Genomic DNA, 25481 nt, shown 5'->3' with positions numbered 1-25481 from the left:
AGGGGGCATAACAAATTTTCAGACTAGCATCCCAACCAAGACAGACTCTATAATACCAAACTCATTAATCAGCAGCCCTGTTGCAGACCCAAGGATCATGTCCATTATACTATTTTATCTCTGATTCCCAATATATTTACAAATTCATGCTCAACCGTACATTACTAAAAGAACAACTCTTACTGCGATTAAACACAAGACAAGAAAATATTCAGACAACATCGTATTTACTCCAAAATAAATGGATTCCTTTAAGCAACAATGTAGAGAGTCAGACATCACCATGACTATATATACAAAGCAATCCATTTTTATTTTACTTAACATTATGGTTGGAATATAAACTCGTATAACCATTTTTGCGGCATTCAGTCACAGCTATTACAACAATAGCTCTGGTTTCACCAACTTTTCAGAAGCAAGCTATAAGCATATATACTATTGAAGCTGATGATATCACAAGTGTTTCACGTACATGTTTCTCGTCCATGAAAAAATCAGTCAGTAGATCAAGAGATTAAATGCCAACTACTCAACATAATTTAGCACGGCAAAACACGCTCTATCCAGCATCATACGTTTAGATACAAGGTTCTACAAACATTACTGATGTCTGTACGCTGAAGATTGAACTTATGCTATACCAACTTAAGATCGATAAAAAAAATATCAAAATTTAATCTTCATCTGATAAACAAACTAAATTAGTTGTTACATCTGGAGCAGCAGAGCTAGGTGGCACGCTCCCAGTTTCAAATACAGAAAAATCTATTGAGTCTAATGTTGAACCCAAATCTAGCAGAGGTTCATCAAGTCTCTGTGCACTATGCTGCTTACTAGACTTGAGCAATTCCTGAGTAGACACTGAAGCACTCATAGGAGTTGACAATCCAGGTGGCAACATTTCTTTGGCGGTATTAAAAAGGGGTGACAGATTATTATAGTTGGCACTTGAGTAGTTTGTCGGTACATTTGGGGCTGCTGAAAATGGAGGAGATGAAGACGCTGGCAGACTGGTTGGGGTCAGATGACTTGGCATCACACGTTGCATAGCTGTATGACTTACAGCTGATGCAGATCTAAAAGCCTGTAAATGTGGGGCAGGGGCACGGGCGCGATTTTCATTTCCAACTCTGACATTCCCCATCGAAGGGGTAATGGGATTGATCTGAGGTGGTCTGGTGGCAACGCTTGAGAAAAGAGCTGCTGATTGATGAACAATTTGTAATGGAGGTTGGGTATTCTGCTGACTGGAAGCAGAGTGAGGACCAGAAGATGATAAGGAGATGGGGGAAATCCTCGGTGAAGGCGGCAACAGTGGCTCTGTGTTCTGCTGATGGCTAGAAGGTTGGCCAGCTGAAGATGAAACAGAGACGACGTTATTACCAGGCTCAGGCTGCGTCAGCAGGGTTGTATGCAACTGTGCGGCTGCAGGTTGGGTACCAGAAGATAAAGCAGTAACAGGTAAAAGCCTCATTCCATATTGTGACGGTAAGGCCTTATTCTGCTGATTGGCTGTTGATTGGCGAGCCGTAGATGAAACAGTATTCAAATGAAGCCTTGATGGAGGCTGAGTACTAATAGCTGTATTCTGTTGACCTGCAGCAGGTTGGCCAGCTGAAGATGTAACAGTGACGAGGGATGACCTAGGTGCATCATGCGAATGTAACTGATTTACATGTTGCCCATGACCAGGGTGCACAACTGCAGGAAATGTGGCAAATAGCAGATGTAAATACCATCATGCATAATAAATTTACAAGGGTCTTCGAACAGTGTCCATTGTCGATGACAAAGTTCTAGCAAAATAAAGAAAGAAAGAACATGGGCATGCCTACTAAAATTCCTGCATGAATATATTATATGGCCGCAATAATTTTACATGGAATGTGATACAAAGACATGCATACAATAAACTGTATATAACTATTATTCAATTATTTATCATAAGGTTTTTTGGTCAAGAAGAATCATTGAGCAATAATACAATCATAAATGTCTCAGTAGTATATTTAGGTGCTTCGGAGGCTGCAAGAAGCACAAGTTACTTCAACCTATTTATAAACATCCCCAATCTGTAAAAAAATCATGTAGTGTGTAGCTTATCTACGAAAGACACAAGTTAAATTTAGGCGGAAAAAAAGACAGAATTTACAAGAAAATACAATAATTTAGGGCCTCTGAATAATTCAACTTTCCTACACAGTAAATTTGGTATTCATTGAAGTTTTGTTATGCTTGTAAACTGCATCTCGATATTTATAACATCCCTCCAAGTTTAAATCTTTACTTCATGTCATTGTTCGTTCAAAATAAATTAGCATTTGTAACTTTGGTGGTTATGTGTTCTGTATGTGGGGGAAACTTTTGCGAAAATATGGTGAATATTAGCATCTGAAATTCCTTCTTGTGCACTAGGCCCATTAATATTAATGGCCACTGCACAGAAAAACATTTATAACTGTGAGCACTGTTCGTGGAAGAGGGTTGGAAGACATGAATTATTACATTCTAAAAACATCTTTTACCAGCTTGACAAACTACTGAAGCCTAATCAGGCAATAGCTTTGGAGTTGCTAGTCTGTAAGATTCACAGAGGGACGCCAAATTTACAGATACACTCGGTTAGCAGTTTCCTCGATTGATTATATTAACTTTTATTATTACTATTTTTTTACATATTAAGAACTGCTAGAGCTTTTACTACATTTCATTGCCTTCATTTCTATAAATAGATTCCCTGTAGTTTGTTTGGAGATAACGCTTGTTTTAGAATCATATACATTCACTTCAATAGCATAGAATGCAGTAAGGATGGAAGAATTAGAACTAACTTTTGTGCAAGCAGTCACAAATATTCATTGCTTTAACCTTAGTGATTCAACTTTACAATAAGCTTCATATCTGCTGATTCCAAAATCCAAAATGAATAGTCTTTCCTTCATTGCAACATTTCTTTTCCATATCACTAATTCCCATCCTCCTATATATTTTCACCCTCCCCTACATTCTTCTTTTACGTTACACCTCTTATTTTCTTCATAATATTTGATTTCACTCATGCCAACTAAAAGGTGAACACAACCTTGGTCTTTAGAACCCAACTCTTCACAAGTAATTTGCACAAATCATAACTGGAGCTAAAAATAGTGATTGTTGAACTTTCTAATGGTGGAGAGGATCTAACTTGTCTATTTTTAATTGTTAAAACAGTAGACTTGCAGACTCTCAACTGTGGCTATCAGAAATTACCGCCAAGACCAGATTTGTTCGCCCACTTGTTACCATTTAATGCAGATGTCATTATAGAGAAGTAGAACATCACAATTACATGGTAAAAGAGATGTTTTAATAAATTTAGAAGCATTCCCCAGTATCCAATTAATAAGCAAATGCAGACTGAAAACTCTATGAACATAAAGTAGTTGAGGCTGTAGACCGTATTAAGTTGATTGTCTACTCATGCCACTTTGTAAATAATAAACCAGCACAAATAGCTAGAAGAAAAACAAACTTTTCCAAGTATCATGTTCAACTATTACGTACCTTGTTGCATCCCCATGTACCTAGAAGGTTCCACGCACTTGGACCTAAAAGCATCAGCCAGGATTTTATTAACAAGGACTTTCTTATGATTTCTATCGAGTTCTTTCTTCTTCCATAGGAATGCAGCCTCAGCGTCCTTACATTTAGCTTCATAATTTCTACGAAGCTGAGCTATACTTTCTTCTAACTCAAATTTCAGTCTCATCTTCTGCTCAATAAAAAGACTACAAGTGAGTACAAACTACAAAGTAAACAATAAATTACAATAACATGTGATAAAACTTTGAAGAAATTTTCTAAATGAGCACTGACCGTCTCGTCATTAAGTTTAATAGCTTGTTCAGTTTCCTTTCGAATACCTTCCAGTTGATTCTGTAGTGGGTCACTATATGAAGTCAGCTTCGGAATTCGTGAAGGGACCTGGTGTTCAGCACGTAATGGATGGTCGTTAAATCCCTGAACGGGCATATTTACTCTGGTAGAAACCACAGGTTGTCTGGGAAGCTCTAGTGTACTCTCATTGACTTGTGGTACAGCCTCGGAATTTAAAAAATATGGACCAAAACTGAGTGGCTGATGATCAAGTGTATTATTACTAGTAGATGGAAAATCAGGCTGATTTTGTAGAAGAGGTGTTTCTATCACATCAATAGGGGGATGCAGTTCCCCGTGTTCCCCAAGACGTGGAAGAACTTGATCAGGGAGCTCTGAGTGCCCAACCAGTTGTTGCGGAATCTCTTGTTGCTCGTACACAAGATTCCTTACTCGATCATCCGCTGGATGATTCTCTTCCGCAATTTGACCAGCTAGTAAAGAAGCCTGATCTGAAGGCGCTATTGCATTCACAGATCTACTTCGGGGAGAAGTATCCCTTTCATTAGTTGATCTAGGAACAGATCCACTAGCTAGAGGTAAATCAGTTGGACTGCGACCTGAATGAGAAACTATAGCAATTTCCAACTGCGGTTGCTCAACATCTGAAACTTTCTCAGGAGCTGAAACTTCAACTTGTTTACAAGCAGGAGATGAAGCTGGATGCTTTTCAGGAAATTTTAACATCTCCGGGGGAGAGGAATCAACATTAACAGAGCTATTTGCTTCGCCACACTGGGAATTGTTTTCTAAAATATTTGGTGTGTCAGCACTTGCTCCACGTACTCTACCTTGCCCTCCAAGGAATTCCATGGCAGTTGTTTCCAGCTCTAAGGAGTTGGCATCACCAAGCACTTTCTCTGGAATCCTTTTCAATGGTTCTGATGGAACCGTTACACCTGGCCCACTTGACAGATTTTGTTCTAGGTTCTGAGTTACGGAGTGACACTGACTAACAGAGCCGGTCTTTTCATGAACATCAGAGGAACAGCCTAACATACTAGGCTCCGTACTTCTAGAAACTGGCACATTTACCAACGCTATCTCCTCCACGTCATCTTTCGAAGTTTGGTTTACACCAGTTACAAAAGTATTCTCTGGCACAACCTTAACTGTATTTGTTCGGCCTGCAAGAAGATCAGGAGGTCTAGACAGAGTTGCAACATTTTCAGAAACAATTGGAGACTCATACTCGCCAGCTCGAGAGTTTCCCACCTCGGTTTGAACACCAGATGGATGCAAAGGCAGCACATTCTGACAAATATCTTCAGTAACAAAGGGTGTTGCTGATTTTAACCAATGATTGACCTTCCTGCTCTCATCTGATAATGCATTTAGATGCTGTGCTTTTAATTGTTTAAAGCTTATATCCTTCTGACGCTCAAGTTCTTCCAATTTCTTTGCGCACTCGTTATCTAATGTCTTCAGTTTATCCATTCTCAGTGCTTTGTTACTATACATCTCCTTAACAATAGTCGACTCGACTTTTTGCTTATTTTCAATTTCTAATCTCCGGACCTCCCAAGATCTGTTAAATTCCTTTATTTCTTCATCTTGCTTCTGCTTCAGTTTTGCCATTTTCTTCCTACATTTCTTCTGGATCAGTAAAAAATTATTCGCTTTATCTACCTTGTGTGTTTTATCATCTTGTACCATATCACGAGTACATGCTTGATCTCTTGTTTCTTCGAGCTCTGGTTTCACTTTTTGCAACTCCGTCTTCTCATTCAGTGTTTCTCTGCGGGACTTTCCAACCTCCAATGCGCTATCCTTTGAAAAATCTGATAACACATTCTCCTTAAATGCTTTCTTTAACTTGCGCACAGCAAAATACACAGAATCTGCCTCTTTTTCATTGCAAACAAAGTTCAGATGTTGCTGTGCAAGGATGAGAGATCCCTTCCTATCAACTTTCTGGTTTAGAAGTGAAGCTGAACTCCAGCACTGAATCAGAAACATAACCAGCACTAAATCATTAGATTAAAATTTGACATGGCAGAAGGAAAAAAACAATTATCAAAGATCAGTTACAAAATTTGAAGCTTATGAAAAAATTTACATTGGATTTTAAATTCTATAAAATATTCTTACCAGAGATATAAGGAATGCCTGCAGTATGTTTTTCGAGTCACTGCTGACTTGATGATTAGAAATAACATATTCAAGAAACCGTTCTGCCATAGTCTTGACTTCATCCTGAATATTACACGGGTCACGTGTTTTATATTCAATCTCGGTTGCAACCATTCTTATAAATACAAAAGAAAGAGAATACCAGTTTGCCAATTGAAACACAAAGCTCTAGGAAGAACGTAACGAATTAAAAAGATTGAAGGGCTGAAAACATATGTATAAGATAAAAACATCATCTATGCTCCCTATCTTTATCTCAAAGCTTTATTCCTAAATATTATACTTCAAACAACTATCGGAATTCGGAACTCTTCCATCACTCAGCAATGCAGTGAGATCAGAGGTGTGTGAACTTTGAAATTTAAATCTTTCCGCAATTAATAAATTTCCAAACAATAGTCAACTGTAAGCAGCCGTAAGTTGGATAAAAAGTTCGAGCTTTTAATTCAAATTATAAATGTTGCAGAACTATTTAAGTAGGAACAGGTGATCTGATTTTACGATATAGTTTTGGTGCTTTTGGAGAGAGATTTTCTAGAGGTCATTTGACCAACACCCTCTTAGTACATTTATGTTACACCAACACCATGTATCTACTACTCCTAGAAGTTCCACAAAGAAATACTCCCTCCCCGTCGCATTTTCCATGTATGTTTGACCTTTTGCAAGTAATTTATGGCGCCTAAAAATCATACTTCCGCCTGGTGTTTTTTTGAATAAAAAATATTACTTTAAACTTTAATTTACAAAAGAAATTAAGAAAAATTGGCAGAATTATCTTTTTAATGCACCTTAAATTACGTGTAAAAAGTAAGGAAATGTAAATGGAATGGAGGGAGTATCTTCTTCCACCCCTAAAAAAACATATATTAGAATAAGAAACAAACAAAATTTAGGAAGGGGATAAGAGTAGCATACAGATAATTTTAAAATCTCGCAAAGCTTCAGAACAGACGACTTTACAGAAAGATGAAAATTATTCCGTGTATCTGGCAGAATGCTCTTGTCAGAAACAATTGCTGGAGCATTGGGAGGGTAAATCAAGTCCGTTGTATCTTGTGCTTCTGAACAGTACAAACCATGATTTTCAGGAATACCAGAAGCCCCTGCAATTTTTTCTGCATACAGAAAAACACGTTAAGACGGATGATGATAGACATCATAACCAATCGAAAACTAGCAAGTACCTCCTGCAGTCTTGTCTCGTTCAAGCCCGGGACTCAAATCAGCCCCTCCCTTCTTGCGCTTCTTCCCAACTTCAACAGCTTCACCTTCTGCTTGCTTTGGTGAATCATCAAAATACTGAACCTTTTTCCGGTGCCTTTGAGTTTTCCCAGACAAAAATTTCCACTTTGGATTCCTTCCGTTTAACAAATTTGACCAAAAAATATGTGGATGTTCACCATCCGACAACAAAACTTGTTGCTCACCCAGCAACTTCAGATTCGAACTGTAGATTCCACCTCTCTGCTGAATCTTTGAGACAAAATAGTTATCAATACCATCACATTCACCATTTTGAGAAAGTAATACCAATATTTCGTCCACTACCTTCCTCGCAAGTGTTTGCTCGGATGAGACATTTGCATCAGGGGTACTATGAAATTCATCCAACCTCTTAAGTAAATATGATGCACCCCACATTAGCAACGTGTTACTAGTAGCTCGACTTATGTTCTCTAATTTGTTTTCAAGTGCCAATCCCTCCTTAGCAAGAATCAAAACTTTTTCTTCAACAGTAAAAGCTGAATATAAACGAAATATTTTTATCTGTTTACACTGAGAATCAATAGATATTTTGTTTAGTGCTTTCATATCATTCGCGGGATTCCAGTCACTGTCGAAAATTATTACTGTATCCACTGACACAAGTTTAATGCTCGAGAGACAAGCACGGTTTTCTAATAAGAACACGAATCTCCCACTACCCTTGTTAAAATTGTTCAATGCTTTCTGCCTTAATTTGGACGAGATCGCCACCCCATCAAGACGCTCGTAGGTATCTATGCCAAATCTCTCACGCAAGAAATCATCCAAAATATCTCCCAGTCCTAGTGTGTCCCTTCCAGATCCAGCTACAGACTGTCGTGGAAAAAATGGATTTTCGATAAGTGATAGTAACTAAAATAGATGAATAGAACTTTGTAGCCATAAAACTGAAAGGATGAAATATATTTAAGGAATCTCTGCACTTGGACTTAGGATATCTGGTAGACAATAGATACATCAAACAAGCAATATTGCAGGAGCAGGTTGACACATAAAAATCAACGACAGTCAACAAGTATTCAAAAAGATATGAATGTTGCGTATGTAGAAAGCAGCAAAACTTGAAAAGTGGCACTCAATAGGGCAGGAAGACATACAGCTTATCAACACAAATCCAATACAATAAAAATTTTAATTGAGGGTAAAAAGGCCACTCTGATAATTAATACTTATATACTACTCCATACTAAAAGGCCAAAGGCCCTTCCGATGGTATTTCAGAGGACTGCCGTTTTTGGTCTATGGTTATCACTGTTACTCGGACTTGGCTACAAGTATCCGACACAAAAACCTCTCCAAGTGTCGGACCGGCAACATTTTAAATAATATACATGTTTTTTGCCTAAAGTAAGTGTCCAAGTCCGAGTGCCCATATCCTAGTGTCGAGTGTCGAGTGTCCAACACTGATACTCGAAGGTAAAATGAAGAGTCTAAGTAACATAGGTTATCACCCATATCTATATATACTATACTATTATAATCTGAACACCCTATATTTCGTAGTTGTTAGTTGGTTGTCCGGTACAGTTGTTTAGTACAGTAGATAACAGCCGTTAGATAGATTAGAACCATTAGATATGTAATAATAAAAATAATATTCATATATTAATTTCTAAACTACTCTCATAGGTTCAGGGCTCGAATCTTGTCAACAGCATATTATAGTTAAACATTAATATTCTTTAGTTGTATATTCTGTATTTTCTAAACATTTTCTACAGATTCAAGGTTCGAGTCCTGTCAATAGTTAATAGTTATAACAATTAGTCCTGTTCATTAAAAGACAAAAACACTTTCAACGGTATGTCAAAGAACTACCATTTTAGTTTTTGGCTTATCACCCATATTATACTACAATATTTTATTATAAATATGAATATCTAATACTTGATAATTTCTTTTAAATACTTTAATTAGAATCCTATTGAATTGTAATCTATCAATCTTTTGTTTGAATATCCAACATCATATATATCCTTAACCTTCAGAATCTCATAATCTTAAAAAGCATATGTTGCAAATAGAAGTGGTCATCGTTATTGATAATGTGACCATGACATGACCAGGGATTGTAACCTGTTGATATACTTATTGAGTCTGGTCGATCAGTCTATAATTTCGTCATCATGTCATAATATTTTTATTTAATAATAATAATTGATTGTTTTACATATTAAACCCAGACACACCTGTTTATTAATTTATAGAACATACATAAAACCACTTTTGACCTCGAATATTCATACACTCCTGATTCACATGAACTCCGATCTACAGAGCTAATAATTTAATATATATATATATATTTATATATTAAGCACATGCCTATTTATATTAAAAAGGAATGCTATTCAAAACATGTGTAACTTTTCTATTTTAAACCCATCTCTAAAGCCTACATATTATAAAAATTACGGGTCAATTTTTTTTAAAATAGATTTTATCTAACCTAATTATATTTAAAAAACTATTTAATTAAAACAAGTTTAACTATTCTAATTCAAACCCATTCCTAAGGGCTATATATTTTAAAAACCCTATTTTCAAGGACCTAATTACTAAATTAACAGTCCTAAATATAAAAAAATAAAATACATATTTTACTTTAGTTTAAACAAATAAGTAATACTTATTTAGCAAAAAAAAAATATAAGTAATACTTATTTTAAATAAACTATTCTAATTAGAGTTCACATAACAATTATAACTTAAATACTTAGCTACAACCAAAATAAATATGAATACTATATATGAAATACACATAATAAAATAGAAAAAATAACAATTAACGAGTGCAACGCACAGGATATAAATAATAAGCTAGTATTTAAAATTTGGTACCAACTAATAAGTTGGACATCAACTAATAACTAATGGTCAGTGTTATTGCATATATACCAAAAACAATTATGTGGAGTTATTACCAACTACTACTTGACTTGGTACCAGTAATACTTGTTGCTACTAATATAATGACTATCCTGACAGGATTATCTTGTTACTCTGTACAAGGAATGTAAGCTCTTAATAATCCATGATGTAGAACCCGACTAAAAAAGGGTTTCCAGAGAATCAATAGAAACAAAAAAGAACTGCAATTTCATTTTTGAAACACCTAATCCATGATTTATATTTATAGTAATCAAGATTAAATAGAGGTCCTAAAATTATATGAACATGAAAAATTCTAATAAAAAAGAAAAATAATTCTAATTTATAACCGTTTCCTAGAAAATATAATAAAGGAGACAACTTATATAATCTTACTACCATGAATGTAGTGTTACAAAGTACGAACTGCAGTACAGTAGTATCGGGTGGTAGTATAAGCAATAGACGTAGTAAGTGTATTTGTGTCATTCTGAGTTAGTTATGAGTCTAAATACAGTGGTTATGTTTATGCTTAATGAATTATCAGGAAATGAGACTTAGTTCTATCAATCTGTCTCTCTAAAATTATCTGCTTCTCTTCTAAAAATATCTTCTCCTGCACGTTAGCTCTATTATGTTTCTGTCTATTCTAAATCTGCTGTTTCATCTCTCTTATAACTAATCTCTCAATTTATCTCTATATTTTTGCCATACTCTCTTTGATTTCTATCCCCGGATTTTTATATCTATTTGTTCCATAACTGCTACCTGCATTTATTATCACATAACCACAGAAAATAAAAAAACATAGTAAATTTCAGTTCAGTAACCTATAGTTCCCGACATGTAGACTCTTCCTAATTATCAATATATAGAATAAAATTAGAATTTATATTAAACTAGAATTAACTTCATCTCCAAACAGTAACATAAAAATATAAAATTAACTTTTTCATTTGTCGATATGCAAATACTGAAACTATTGCAGTCATTCAGTAGGGTGTCAGGAACTTGCTTGTTCCTAAACTGTACATCTGATTATATTTGGTGCCTTTTTATGTTCGAGTGATAAGAAATGCAGGAACAGTAGATATACAGGTAGAAATTGCAAAATTAAGATGGAAACCAGGGAGATTAGGGCTGAATTAGAGAGATATAGCAGAGAGATAGAGATCAGAGATAGATATAGAGTTCAGAGTTAAAGAGGGATACAATACAGCTAACTTGCAAGAGAAGATATTCTACAGAGAAACACAGCAAAAAAATAGGGAGGGAGAATGGTGGAAACAAGTTACCCTTTCAATATTCATGATACATAATGAAATATAACAACTGACCTGGTATTTATAGGCCAAGTCTTGTAGCTAACTATGAAAAGACAATAATGCCCTTACTGGCCTAGAGTTCTACTAAGATAAAAATCATGACACACTACTAACTAGTGCCTGTTACTATATTAGTCTATGCTAGTCCAAAAATACGGTCTGAATAATATAAAGCAGCTACAATTAGACCCGGCAATTTTGGACACGACACGACTTACACGACACGAAAAATTAGTGTTTGTGTTTGCATTTTTAGTACACGACACGAAAATAAACGAACATGAAAGTACACGGTCGAGATTTAGTGTCGGTTTTGTGTTTAACCTTCAAGTACACGACACGAAACGAAGTATACGACATAAATAAATATTATAATAAAATTTTAATATTTTTTATAAATATATGTAGAATTATAATAAATGCATGCATATTTATTTTTAAAATATTATTTAATTTCATTATATTGTATTGAATTGAGATCTAAATATATATTTTTCATATATTTTATATTTTTTTACCTAAAAATCTTATATTTTAATTTATATTAATATTAAATTTAATATATATTAATATTCAATTTACACGACATACACGACACGAAATGACACGAAACGAAAGTACACGAACACGAATGTACACAAACGCTAAACATGTCGGTTTTGTGTTTGGCATTCAAGTACACGAAACACGAAAATACACGACATGAAAGTATACGACACGAACGAATTGCCAGGTCTAGCTACAATGTCAATGGGTATACGTCTAAAGAAGCAGGGTACTTGATTTTAGACAAAAGAAAAGGGTTTATGTATCATGTAATATGTTAACTCCAGTAGTAGTGAATAACAGAATAACCCAAATATATTACCAATAATCTGATTGAGCAAGTAATATGTTAACCAGTACCGATCCATCTAGTTAGTAAAGTCTCTTACTCTACCAAAGATAAGCTAACATGCTATCCTGAGGATTAGCTTTATTCTAAGAGTATGGCAACACTTTGCAAGACAAGCATAGAAGAAGACATGAAAAAGTCTTATAAAGTTGTAGAAGGATTGATCACACACCTGAAAGAGAATTAGCACTCTCAGTTGTTGCTTTCTGATTTCCGAGAGCATCATATCCAGAAGTTGTAATTTTCCACTGGCTTTTATCTCCACATCCAAAAAATTTATAGGAGGAAGATCTTTCGTTATCAGGATTTTAAGAGAAGGATCAACAATGTAGGGATGGTCACAGCTCTTCAAATCAGAGAAGTGCAAAACGATTTCAGAGTTTAAAAAAATTAAACTATTCTTTAATATCAAATTAGGTAACTGGATGCCAATTGCAGATATTCCCAGAGAGTGGACACTGAAGATAAATATATAGCATAATAATAATATGACTGAAGCATTTCTTAATTGTGAAACTAATGGCTGAGAGATCTAACCTTTCGAGTCGAAAAGACAGTATCTCGGAGAGCCCCAACAGGGTCAGTCTTTGAATTCAAGCATAGTGACATAGAATTTGATAGAAGAGTATCACAATACTGCTCGAGCTGCACATTCGATACCATGGAAGGAACCCAAAACTCTACAAACTTGAGAGAGGTCGACTTGCCTTCACAGGCAATATACTGTGATAACCTCTCCTTGAACTTACAAAGATTGTCACTTGACTCGCCTTGCCGGACATCATTGCCGCAAGAATCAAGCAAAGACAGCAAATTTATGTAGTCAGTGACATTATCCTGAAAAAATCAGCCTATCATTAAAATGATTATTGTTAAGTAACAAAACGGAAAAAGGAAATAAAATTTACCTTCAATGGACCACGATACAGAAGTATTTTTACATCTGCATCTAACATCTTAATCTGTTCAAACTGAGATGAGATTTCAGATTGTTGGCACTCATCAACTATTACAACTTTCCATTTCATGGACTTCAAGGACAGCAAATCCTGGTATAAAATATACATGACTTATAATTTAATACAAAGCCAACATACTGCTGCCAAGATACGAGGCCTAACATCCTCAACTAATTTTTTAATATAGATTTGATGTTTGTGTGAGAAAACGTATGCATTATGGCATTGGGTTACATTTTGTCGAGATAGACATGTCCTTAACTCTAATGTAACTCATAAAAAGTATCACATGACATATTCAAAATGTTGAATCTATAATGTCGATATATTGTAATTTTTGTGAGAAAAAAGTGACCGAGGTATTACTTGAAAGTAATTAATATAATTTGTATATATAATAAATTACAACAAACAGTTTGTAAGCATCACGTAAATATGGACGTATTTTTTTGGAAAATAATATTTTGAAGGATGTATGATGGTTCAATATCCATTTCAATGACTCAAGTACTGATACCTATAATCATCAGTTATTATTTCAATTAGGGTGCAACTGACCACTCTTTAAGAGTATAAATATAACCCTGAATACCATTCTTTCCTACCACTCAGAGAACATATAATACAAATATTGGAATAAAAGTTATTTTGTGTCTCTTCTAATATATCATCTTATTTAATCTTATGTAGTCTGACATAAGCATGCTCCTACGCCTCCCATTATTTTAAGCCTAATAGAACATGGCTTCACAAATTATAATGTACCTCAACAATGATTTCCACAGAGGATAATAGCACTTGAAGCATTATCCTACCCCCATCATCATAAAACTCCAGCGTCCTGATACTTTTTCTGTTATCACAGGTCCCATCATATACTACCACATCAATTGATGCTGCCACACGCAAGAACTCGGATTCCCACACAGGAAGCAAACTGGCAGTTGTTACAATAAGGAAGGGCCGACAGACATCAGACAAGGATATAATATATAAAAGTGTCTTCATTATTCTGTCCTGCAAATAAAGGTAGCTTGCATTATATTTTTTACGTGTAGAAACTAATTCATGTATGAAGAAAACTGACCCAATTTGCGTCAAAATTAATCAACTGGTAAACTAATGCACCTTCGCTATAAAAAGATGATGTTTCAATTATCTAAAGAAACAGAGATATATTTGGTGGGCTATATGTGGCTTCAAAGTACTATGAAGGCACAAAACCATGATCGCCATGGGTTATCCTCTAGTAAGAATATCACAAGTGGAACGACTCGACGCAAGCAAGGACCGAAAGAACCACAGCTTCGGACCCACTTGCCCCCTAAATTAGTAGAAGTTTATGCTTTCAGAATGGACACAGCAAAGACAAAGTACAGCACATATGATTATCAAACAGACAAACACAATTTCCATTTGAAACAAAGTTTGTTCAAGGTACTGGACTTCCATTTTTTACAGCACATTACACTTTTGGAATGTAGCACTGCCATAATGACTATGTTTGCACAGGAAGATAGCAACACGCAAATTGTGTTTAGGTATTTCCCAATCCTTCCACAAAATGCACAGGGAATGAGCTTCAGAATGAGGATTACCTGGTCATTAAAGACGATAGCACTCTGCCCTTTATGCCCAAACTCTAGCAGTTTGTTCAAAGTGTCAAGATGACTGGTATCCAATCCAGGTGGACTCCCAGCGGGAAGCTTTTGAAGTTTGACTAGAAACCCATTGTTATGCTGCAGTATCATCATAACGTTTCTATAAATCAGCAAATATTAATTCAAAAAGAGTCGCACAAAAACAGTTGTATCATGAGCAATGGGCAAAGAGCATTGAGATCTGTCAACATTGTTAATGCAAGGATTCTGACAATGATCAATTATGAAATATGCCAAATATCATATTACTGTTTTACTGTATTTAAGATTTGTTGGAATTAATATTTCGTGATTGTGATCTCTCAACAAATGGATGTTATCTTTTGTACAAAGATACTTTCTCCAAACGTATATTCCAGATCAATACATTTAGACATCTTTCCAACAAGATTTATGAAACAGATTAATACTATTTTAAGTATACATCTTATACAATCTATCCTACATATTTTAATGAAAACATTTTTAAAAGGTGTAAAATCATTTTGGATGCACTTACTTTGGAAATCCCAAGAAAGTTCGCATTGAGAACCTTTTAGCAACTTTATAGGCATCATTTTGCTTTGGTATATAGTATATACAGTTATACACTACATATTCTGTCAAAGAAAAAAGCAGTGAATATACAGAACTCAAACAATTCCTGAAAAGATCTTTCATTCTTATATACTCTTATATTCATATTTATCCGGTTCTTAAAGAGGGTATTAGTTGGGTTATAAAGTGTCGAAGTATTATCTTTATTCATCATAAAAGACTTAGCCGTGTGGCTAAGCTGTTTGTAAAGACTCATCTCGGCTGTGGTTATGTGCCGAAGACAGCTGTGTGCTAGGAATCAGGATTGCTCAAGGCACCTCAAGGTACAATCATGGTTATCACAAGAATTCATTAAAGGGATTTTAATAATACATTAATCTTTACACTATGTTGGTTCAGGGACTTGGAATTTTGATAAATTTGCTTGTATTTTATCACTAGTAATTTATACTCTATGTTTTATTTGGTATTTAAATCCTTGTTTCCACACTCAGATAGAAGGCCAGAGTTGACTTAATATTCACATGATTCTGATCTATTCTCTGTGTTAATCAACCTCAATGCAAACTTTGAAGTGTGTTATTGAGAAAAAAATTGGGAAACCTCAAGGGCCTAGCCTACTATAAGAGGAAGAAGAGGTATATTAATTTAAATTCACCTTATTAACTGAAGAGGAATAATCCAATGCCTTCTTGTGACGATTCTCATACTCCTTTATGAGATTCTGACCATTAACAGAGCCTAGAAAGGTATCCAACTCCCATGTAACCTTATTGTAATCCAGCCCACACCACTTCACAAGCCACTCACAGCTAGAACTTGAAACTTCAGCAGCAGCACCATTCTCCTGCCTGGGGGACGATGACAATCTTTTCTTCAGTAATCGTTGAGGAACAATCCACTGGTCATTCCATTTCACCACCTGAAGTGAGAACAATCATATTTCAACGGAAAACTCGGAAGGACTGTTAAATGCAACTATTTATTAAATCTTTCCGGTGAACTAAATGCTTAATGGTCAAAGGTTGAAGGGACTCGGAGAAATGTTTAACCTCGCTTTTTCTATTAAATTCCTCAATGAGTTCCTCAGCTTCAAGAAGTAATCGACTTTCTGGAATCCACTGGTTGTGAACGTGAGCAAGACCTCTATATTTGACAAAATATTGCTTGTCCTTTCGCAACCCTGGATCAAAAACAGCACTGATAAATAGTTCTAAGTGCAAATTGCCGGAGGGGAAAATTATCAAGCAAATCCTCATGCAACAACTACGTACAATGCACGGACCACATAATAGTGTTCATCTAGAATATGCTAATGCTAACTAAAGTAATATTTCTGCTTTTAGGACTTCGATATCAGTACAATAATTTTCCAAACCTTTAGCATCTGAGACCTCAGCTTCTCTAGCATTCCAGATTGCCTCTATACTCCCAGGTAATGAACAAGCAGCAGACTGCATTTTACTGTTCAAACATTGAAAACAGTACCAAACTCCGGCTGCAGTGTCATCAGTGGAACGATTTACACAAGATACATTGCAGCTTGTTTCGCATTCTTTTCCATCACAGAACCTGGCTTGGATAAAGTACATGATCAAAGATAGGGAATAAGATCTTCTATTATGCCAAGTTAGATATGGAAAAGTATTGTTAAGGACTGTACTGCTTAATAAGGCTTTCTAATAAGCACCATTTCCTGTAATATGGGTCCCAGAATTCTTGAATCAACATCAAAAAATGGAGAGAAAAGTATGGTGAAAAGTAGTTCCCCTAGTGTCCCAGCAGAACTCCATATGCTCTGTTTTCCCTCACTTTTAGAACCCCTCGTTTCCATCCATCTCCCCGATTTGCCATTTAAACCACACTTTTATATTATATGTTTACAGGCATTAATTCCATGAGATCACAACCTTTTGTCTCAATACTACCTAATCTACTAATTCTAAAATTTAGCTTTAATTCGATGGCAAGAAGATGGGTATATTTTTCATTTTGAGTTTCTTCCGAGGGAGAGAAGATGAGTGTAATTTTAAATCTCTTCTCATTAATAAATCTAAATGTGGAATATAACCTTTATTTCAACTCTAACTGGCATTTTTGGTGATAAATCTATCTAGGGGGCATTTTGTAGGTGAGATAGAAGTTATGGATGCAAACTCTTAATTTAAACTTCTGGCACTATAGTGTTCTCAGTGAACTCTAAAAATTAGAGCACAATCACACGGTATAGCTGTCCAAAATATAAAACTTCATATTAAATAGCAGATATGGCTCAGTCAGACATCTAAAGGTCCAAACTGACCAGATGCTCTACTAACAACAAATATTATCAAGGGTATTCCACTCGCACACAAAAATTAAACACCAACCCATAACAGTTTGTGTTTGGATAGCCTAGAATTCAGTCTAGCAATTCCAAGGATAAGACATCTAACAAATACAAGAAAGGACATAGATTTTATGTATGTACTAATGTACCTTTGCCTTTTGGAGCACGCAACACATCTTTTGAAGACACCAGTTGTTTTGCACCCAGAAGATGAATGAAGATTATCTAAACTAGAGGTGCAGACATCTCTTCTACCATCTATTACAGTAGCATCAAGATCCACAACAAAATTCATTTTTCTTTTAGACAGTGTGGTGCTACCACAACGTTCTTTATCATCATCAGCATGGGATTTTTTTTTTACCAAATCTGAACCTGCCACTTCAGAAGTTTGCACCTGCTCTTCTCTAGAGCAGTCAACAACCAGCTTCTCTGCATTTGCTGAAGTCTCTTCAACAATGCCATTGCTTTCAGCGGAGTTTATATTTTTATCTGAATTACCACAGAATTACAAAACCTATTTCAGCAATTCTACATATTTCTAATATAAGTTCTTCATAGGAAATTTGATTGTTTCTTCATCACTACAAAATGAAATTTATAAAAACAATATTTTTTAAATATGACCAGCACGGCCTATTAGCAAGTCAAATTGTTATCATAACACTGTTTAGTGTTCAGCTCACTCAAAATCTTGTCTCCATTAAGAACCCAACATCAAAACACTGACTAACAGATATAGAAACTGAGCTACCTGCAGAAGCTTTTACGTTTACTTGTCTCCTAAATAAAGCTCTGAACGTATGACCATCATAAGCTTGTCTTTTCCCACGACCAGACTTCACATCTTCGCTATTTTTTCCGTCCGATGTCAACTCACTCAAACTCTTCTCTCTTTTAGTCTGCATCTGATCCAAATCTACTGCAACAGATACCTTCTCAGACTTTTTTGACCCTGATGAACCTGATAAAATCTGTTTCTTACCTCTATCAGACCTCCTCAAAGGACTCGGCGTCAGTACTTTACTACTTCTCTCAGACTTCCTATTACTTGCAGGCGACACTGAAGCACTTTTTACAAATCTTTCCGATCTTCTCGTACTTTGTGGACTTGCTGCAGGCACTTGTTTGTTGGATGTGTTGGATGATGAATCTCTAACTGAACTCCTTAAAGCGTAACTATCACCTGCAGTAGCAGTTGATCCAGTTCCATTAACAACCTTTTTTTTAACGCCATTACTCCCCTCATCCTTACTTTTACTACTACCTCGACCATTGTTCGTCATCTTTCAACTCCTAATAACAACCACCGTAAATAACCATCAAAACAACGTAAATAACAGCTTTACACTACTCTAAACCTTAAAAACACAATCTTTGATCCACCTATGTAAAAACCATCAAAATTACATCACACGCCTCATACCAAGAAATAAAAACACAACTTTTAACCCACCAAAACAAGTTAGCGTCAAATTTACATCAACACGAACAGCGTCAACACAACACGATTAATACAATCCACGAAAATGTAACTCGAAACTAACTAGTACAATACATCAATAAAACCCCAAAAGTGAGCATTATCACAAACACAAACCCTAGAAAACTATCCCCAATTACATCAACTACAATTACTTGCATGCATTGACACAAAACAAACAATCAAAGCTCTAAGCATCAAAAGAAACCCTAATTTCACAAAATAAATACAATCAATTACACAAAACAATCGAAACTCACCGCAAATTTGAAATCGCCGGTGAAATATCGATCAATCAGGCATAGATAACAGTTCTCCGACAATTCGATTCGTCGTTATGATGAATTGATGTTCGAGATTGTGTTTACATGTAGGATGTATACATATAAGGTAAGTTGTAAGTATACACGAGTAGCAGTAATAATAATAGTAATTAATTAATGAGCAGAGGAACCGGTGATATTTAGGTTTAGGGGGTTTTTAAGTTCGGCGAGATGCGGATGGAAACATACCCTAATAGGTAAAATCTAAAGTTATAAATATTTTTTGTTGTATGCATTTATGGAAGGCCCTTTATTGATATAAAACTTCTAGTCCCAAACTCTCTTATAAAAATCCGTCGATTTTTCAAAAATCGCCGATAAATCGCTTAAAAATTGGTCAAAAATATTTGTCCGATTTAACCGATTTCCGATAAATCGCCGATAAATCATCCTTAAAAATCGTCCAATAAATCGCAAATCGGTACATCAACCGAATAATCCCGATTTCCAAAATATGTAACACTGGTCCCATATCGTAAATCGGTAAATTGGTGAATATCGGTGACGTGAACTTATAAGAATTAATCGTCAAAATTAGGGATTAATTGAAAATATTAATCGGCTGATTAATTGATAGTAATTAAATATTAATATATATATATAATCGTACATAAATATAAATATAAAAATAAAAAACGAGAAAATAACATCCACCACATTCTAGAGCTTGTTAATATTTTTTTATCGTAGGTAACCCGCAGCCGCATTTTTTTATCGTAGATAACCGGCAGCCGCTACCCTTCGGGTGCGTACTAGATAAATCTTACGGGCTCACGTAATAGCCTGCAAATCACGTGAACCATGATAAACCGCATTTAAGCGACATGCTCTGACTCAGGAGGTATGTGACCAAGAGGATAGTTATCCCCTCTTTAACCAGATGAGCCAACCCTTAAGGCAAGCAATATTTAAACCCACTTTGTTAAAATATGTATATATATATATTGTATGTACTTAAGTTAAAAGAGGAAAAAACAAATAAATGGAGTGCTCATGCTCATATATATCATCACAAGTTTCTGCATCTGGTTCCCTTTTAAGATGCCAAATATATATATATAAACACTCTCTCTTTCTCTCTGATGTATATGAAGAAGGATTCTCGAATCATATGAAAGATAAGAGTAATGAAACCCGAATGAAGTTCAATCTACTGAAATAATAGAGCAGACTTGATATCTGGAAATATTGACGATGAAGAAAAGTGAAATTAGTGTAGCAGACTATAGATATTGTTGTGAAATTGATAAGCACATTGGACCCTTTTGACCCGATTTCACAACTTTGACCTATGTTTTGACCCGATTCTGCCTAAACCGTGTTCTGCAGCGATTCAATAAAATAAGATTGGAAGCAAGAAGTTTACCGATATATCGGCCAATTTTGCACAATACTGCCTAATCCTATGTATAAAAAAATATTTAAATAAATTATAAAAGTTTGAACTCAAAAGTAATCAATGAAATTCTTGAAAATAATTTATAATCAAAAAAGTTAAATTTTTCTTGTCAAAATAGAATATATATACTACTTATATCATATGTTACGGGAGTGGTTGACTACATCATTTAAATTAATTTTATTTATCATTATATAAATGAAATCTTCGTTGATATTACCAAATTGGTGAGTCAGTATAATTTTTGTTCAAAACAAGGTCAATTAAAAATCCATATTTATACTATTATATTAAAAACGAAATATTAAAAGTTTGGTTGTTAGTCCTTGGTCACTCAATCTAGAACCGTTAGATCAAATTAATGAGAAATGTTAGATATAGTTTTAAAATTTATTATTCAAATGATATAAGATCGAATCATACAAGCAACATATTATTAAATTATAATTTATAATATACAACGATAACAACGACTATGCATCGCACGGGGTATACAGTTAAACCTCGATGAAGTAATAATCGATAAAGTAATAACCTCGCTAAAATAATATTTTTTTCCGGTCCCAACATAATAGACACGGTATATTTTTGCTCCCGATAAAGTAATAAACTCGCTAAAGTAATATTTTTTCTTGGTCCCGACCCTATTACTTTAAAGAGGTTTAACTGTATTAGTATTGATATAAAGGAGAAGATGAGGTTGTTTAGGTAGCATCTCTCAAATTGTCTCATTTTATTTTTCTAATTTTCTCCATTTTTGAGTTAATAGATATCAAAAACTACAATAACCTTGTATTCTCCTATATACAGTAAAACCTCTGTAAATTAATACTCGATTAATTAATAATCTCTCTAAATTAATAATTTTGTCCGGTCCCGACTTGGGCCAGTTCAAAAAATGATCAATTTCGATAAGATAATAAGATAATAATTTTTTTGAAAACCCTGTATAAAAATATGGTCCCAATAAAATTATAAATTAATAATTCTCTTATATTCATAAAAATATAGCTATTACATCTTTATAAAATATGATTCAATTGTAGTTTGCTTTTTCATATAATTTAAATCAACATGAAGCTCATCCCTAATCTTCCTTATTGCATCCAAAAGCTCGGGTGTGGTGCTTTCATGTTGCATCAAAAAGTTATTAAGCATTTTTGATGTCTTGAGTGCTTCTTTACGTGTAACCGGCTCCAACGGTGTTGTATCGTCTTCAAGATCATCTTCAACACTACACATACATTAAATACTTTCTATGTAAAATACACCATATTCGTCTTCCTCGTTTTTTATATAAGAATTCGTAGGGCTCTTCTCAGCAAAAATCAGCAGTCTTGTAAAATTCGTAGAAAATTCATCGTAAGTCGGAATTCAGTGATTCTGGACTTTTCGGAGAGGTCTTTTCGTTATCTTCAACTTTCGTGTTTCGTGTTTTTCAAGAAAACGTCGTTTAGAGGGTCAAAAAGGCTATATTCAGATCTGGTCAGATTTTGAGTAAGTTTTTGATCGATCTTACTAGTGTTTTCAAAATTGTGTATTATGCGTGTATATTTGATTATCAAAATATGGGCTAAGTGATGATATATTTGAAAGTATTATGTGTTATAGTATATGTATTATTATATATATGTGATGTCTGGACGATAATTTGAGATCTTTGATTTGTGCCATGGTTTGTGAAAATATCGAATAAGAACTTAGGACCGCAGTCACCGGATTGTAGTGACAGTTTTATGAAAATTTAGGACCGTTATCACCGGGTTGTAGTGGTCTTGGCATGAGTTATTGATTTTGGAATTATTGTTGTCTATGTGCCATGTGTATTGTGTGTATCGAATAAGAATAAGAATAAGAAAGTGTATCAAAAGTGTTTGTTTCGTATATCGTATCGTATAGATTATCGTATTTTGTTATATGTGTGTGTGTTACTTGGCCTACTAGTTGGATCGATTGGTCTCTTGCTGGGCTGTATAGCTCATTCTTACAATTTCAGGTTTCGCCTAAGAGTTCGAGTTGGATAGCATTGGAGTTCGAGGATCTTAGTATTGGAGTAGATTGACTTTTGGACCGCTTCCGTTAGCTGCGCCTTTGTAATAGACACCTTTGTAATAGATTTTGGTATTAATAAATTGTATTTGCTTTTAGTTTTGGTTTAGAATTAATGGTCCGGATTTGCGGGTCGTTACAATACCATCATAATATTCTCCTAAAACTTCTAGTTTCTATTTAGATAAACTTACTATCTTGATATTCTCCGAAATTTCTTTTTTTAATATCATTTATTCTCCTTCTCCTAAAATTAACTTACGATATTATATTTTCCTAAAATTCTTCTTTTAATTTTTAGCTTATGAAATATTACAAAGACAAGTATTTATAAATAATTATCATCATTTGTAATATTCTCCTAATAATTTTACAACATTTTCCATTAAAATTTTTGAAATCAACTTATCAAAAATTCTCCTAAACTTCTCTTTTCTATAAATCAACTTACCATCATAAATTTCTTTATTTTTTTATTTCATATCTCCTATTTATCCTAAAATCAACTTAGCATATTATTATTTCCTAAAAAATTAGCCAATGAAATACTATATAGACAAATTTCAATAAATATGTTTTCTCAATAATTTTAAATTATTATATTATATTGATGTGAAGGAGAAGATGCGAGTGGAGAGGTGGCGCCTCTCATATTTTTTCAATTTATTTTTGTAATTTTCTCAAAATATTCTATTATTAAATAGAAAAAATATTACATTGAGTGTTGACTAATAAATAATATAATTTTATGATATTAGAGTTGTGAATAATGAGAGAGTGACTCATTAGTGTAAACATTTTTAACGAGAGAACGACTAAGACATGTGTGTTGGGCAAGACATGCATGTCAATAACAAGACTAAGTCATCTTGACAACCCTAAGGATAACTTGTATGATAATCTAATTTGTATTTTGTAATTGTATTTCTTAAGTCTCCAAAAATGTTAAGAGATTAGATTGGATGATTTTTCTGTGAACAGCCATCAAGCTAAAGATAAACTTTGGAAGAAGATTAAATCAAGATCATGCCTCAAAGAGAAGTGTAGCAGCTTGGAGTTGAATAATGTTGTTATAGGAAAAATGTTCTAAGTCATATATCGACAAGTCACAGATCAAGGAATATCGAGAAGTATGTTGAGAAGTCCAAAAATGACTGTTAGGAATATATGTGCATTAGTTTGATGATATGTTTAACAAAACACTTAAGTAGAAAACTAGTGTTTGTAGCCTCAACGGATAACCTCAACGGATAAGACCATTTTGGCTATCCGTTGATGGTGTAGCTTTACTTAGAAATAAGTCTAGTGTTGTAGCACATTTCAGTCTCTGAATTTGAGATATAATTCTTAAATGTTGAGAGAAATTATAAGTCATGTTGACTACTAGAGGATATGCAGATAGGAAGGCCAATTGTAAATATTTCATGCCTTGTAATTTTGTATAAATGAAATGGTGTCAACGGATAACTTAAAGACCTTCAACGGATGAGAAACAAAGCTTCAACGGATGTCTCTAAAGCTTCAACGGATAACATCCTTCAACGGATGAGTGCATCAACGGATAGAGCTTCAACTGCTAACACATCAACGGATGAAGCCATCAACGGATGAAGGCTTCAACGGATGTTCTGTTAGATAGCAGTTGACAAGTGGTAGTTGTACCTACAAACAGAGGCACATGGATTGACAAAGACAACTGAGATGTGGTAGCCTATTTCAGGAACATCAGAAAAAGCAGCCGTTCTACTCTAGTATAAAGAGGCAATAGTCAACAATACACTAGAGTAAAAATGGAGAAGAAACAAGTGGAGAACTTATTTTATTATTGTACTTTTTATCTTTGTCTTCACTTGTAAACTTGGTAATATATAAACCAAGTAGCAGCTAGTAATTAGATATGAATTTTTCCAGAACTGTTTAGAAAAATCTTGAGAGAAAAATTATCTAGTTTGTACTAGGATGCAGCTGTGATCAACTTCTTGAATCACAGATTTTCTGAAATACCATCTCTAGTGGAACAACAATCCACCAGAAAAGTTTTTAAGGTCTGTTGTGTTCTTTACATTAGTGTTTGAATATATATCTGTCTGTATTAGCTTAAAGCAATTCATACACTTGTTTATCTTAAACACAAAGCCTTTGAAACTGCTCAAAACTTGAAAAAGTTTTGAGATTTACATTCAACCCCCCTTCTGTAAATCTCATTGTTAGTTCATTAGGAATAACAATTGGTATCAGAGCTAGCTCTTGACACACAAAGAGTTTAAAGATTTTGGAAAGTAACAAAGATGAGTAAGAAGGATATTGGAGTAAAAATCCCAGTTCTTGAC

At 34.4% G+C, this 25481-nt stretch overlaps 1 protein-coding gene across 3 annotated transcripts; it reads right to left on the bottom strand.

Annotated features, from left to right (window-relative positions):
• Positions 1 to 485: 485 nt before the first annotated feature.
• LOC141666745 (uncharacterized) lies at positions 486 to 19902 on the bottom strand. Of its 3 annotated transcripts, XM_074472916.1 has the most exons (18): positions 19641 to 19902; positions 18652 to 19193; positions 18047 to 18389; positions 16947 to 17140; positions 16621 to 16751; positions 16227 to 16490; positions 14969 to 15109; positions 14136 to 14387; positions 13320 to 13460; positions 12949 to 13248; positions 12584 to 12757; positions 7603 to 8133; positions 7239 to 7527; positions 6970 to 7169; positions 6010 to 6114; positions 3859 to 5862; positions 3547 to 3754; positions 486 to 1704 (listed from the first exon to the last, which is right to left on the bottom strand). In XM_074472916.1, exons 2-18 carry the CDS (start codon positions 19181 to 19183, stop codon positions 677 to 679), a joined length of 6837 nt encoding a protein of 2278 aa, XP_074329017.1. In that variant the 5' UTR covers positions 19184 to 19193; positions 19641 to 19902; the 3' UTR covers positions 486 to 676. The 3 variants fall into 3 exon arrangements, with proteins under 3 accessions (XP_074329017.1, XP_074329016.1, XP_074329018.1); XM_074472915.1 differs by having other exon boundaries at positions 7239 to 8133; XM_074472917.1 differs by lacking the exon at positions 13320 to 13460 and having other exon boundaries at positions 7239 to 8133.
• Between the last annotated feature and the right edge of the window lie 5579 nt (positions 19903 to 25481).

Source organism: Apium graveolens, chromosome 6 (genome assembly GCF_009905375.1).
Source record: "Apium graveolens cultivar Ventura chromosome 6, ASM990537v1, whole genome shotgun sequence".
NCBI classification, from domain to species: domain Eukaryota; kingdom Viridiplantae; phylum Streptophyta; class Magnoliopsida; order Apiales; family Apiaceae; genus Apium; species Apium graveolens.
Note: the sequence above shows the minus strand (reverse complement) of the source record. Positions and strands in the feature narration are given on the sequence as shown.

Bases quoted from the DNA above. Each gene is read 5' to 3' on its own strand.
- LOC141666745 (XM_074472915.1), bottom strand. From the start codon at position 19,183: ATGACGAACAATGGTCGAGGTAGTAGTAAAAGTAAGGATGAGGGGAGT. The intron at 16,752-16,946 runs GTTTGGAAAATT...TTTTTGATCCAG, and splicing joins TGAGGTCTCAGATGCTAAAG to GGTTGCGAAAGGACAAGCAA. The intron at 15,110-16,226 runs GTGAATTTAAAT...ATGATACTGCAG, and splicing joins ATTCCTCTTCAGTTAATAAG to CATAACAATGGGTTTCTAGT.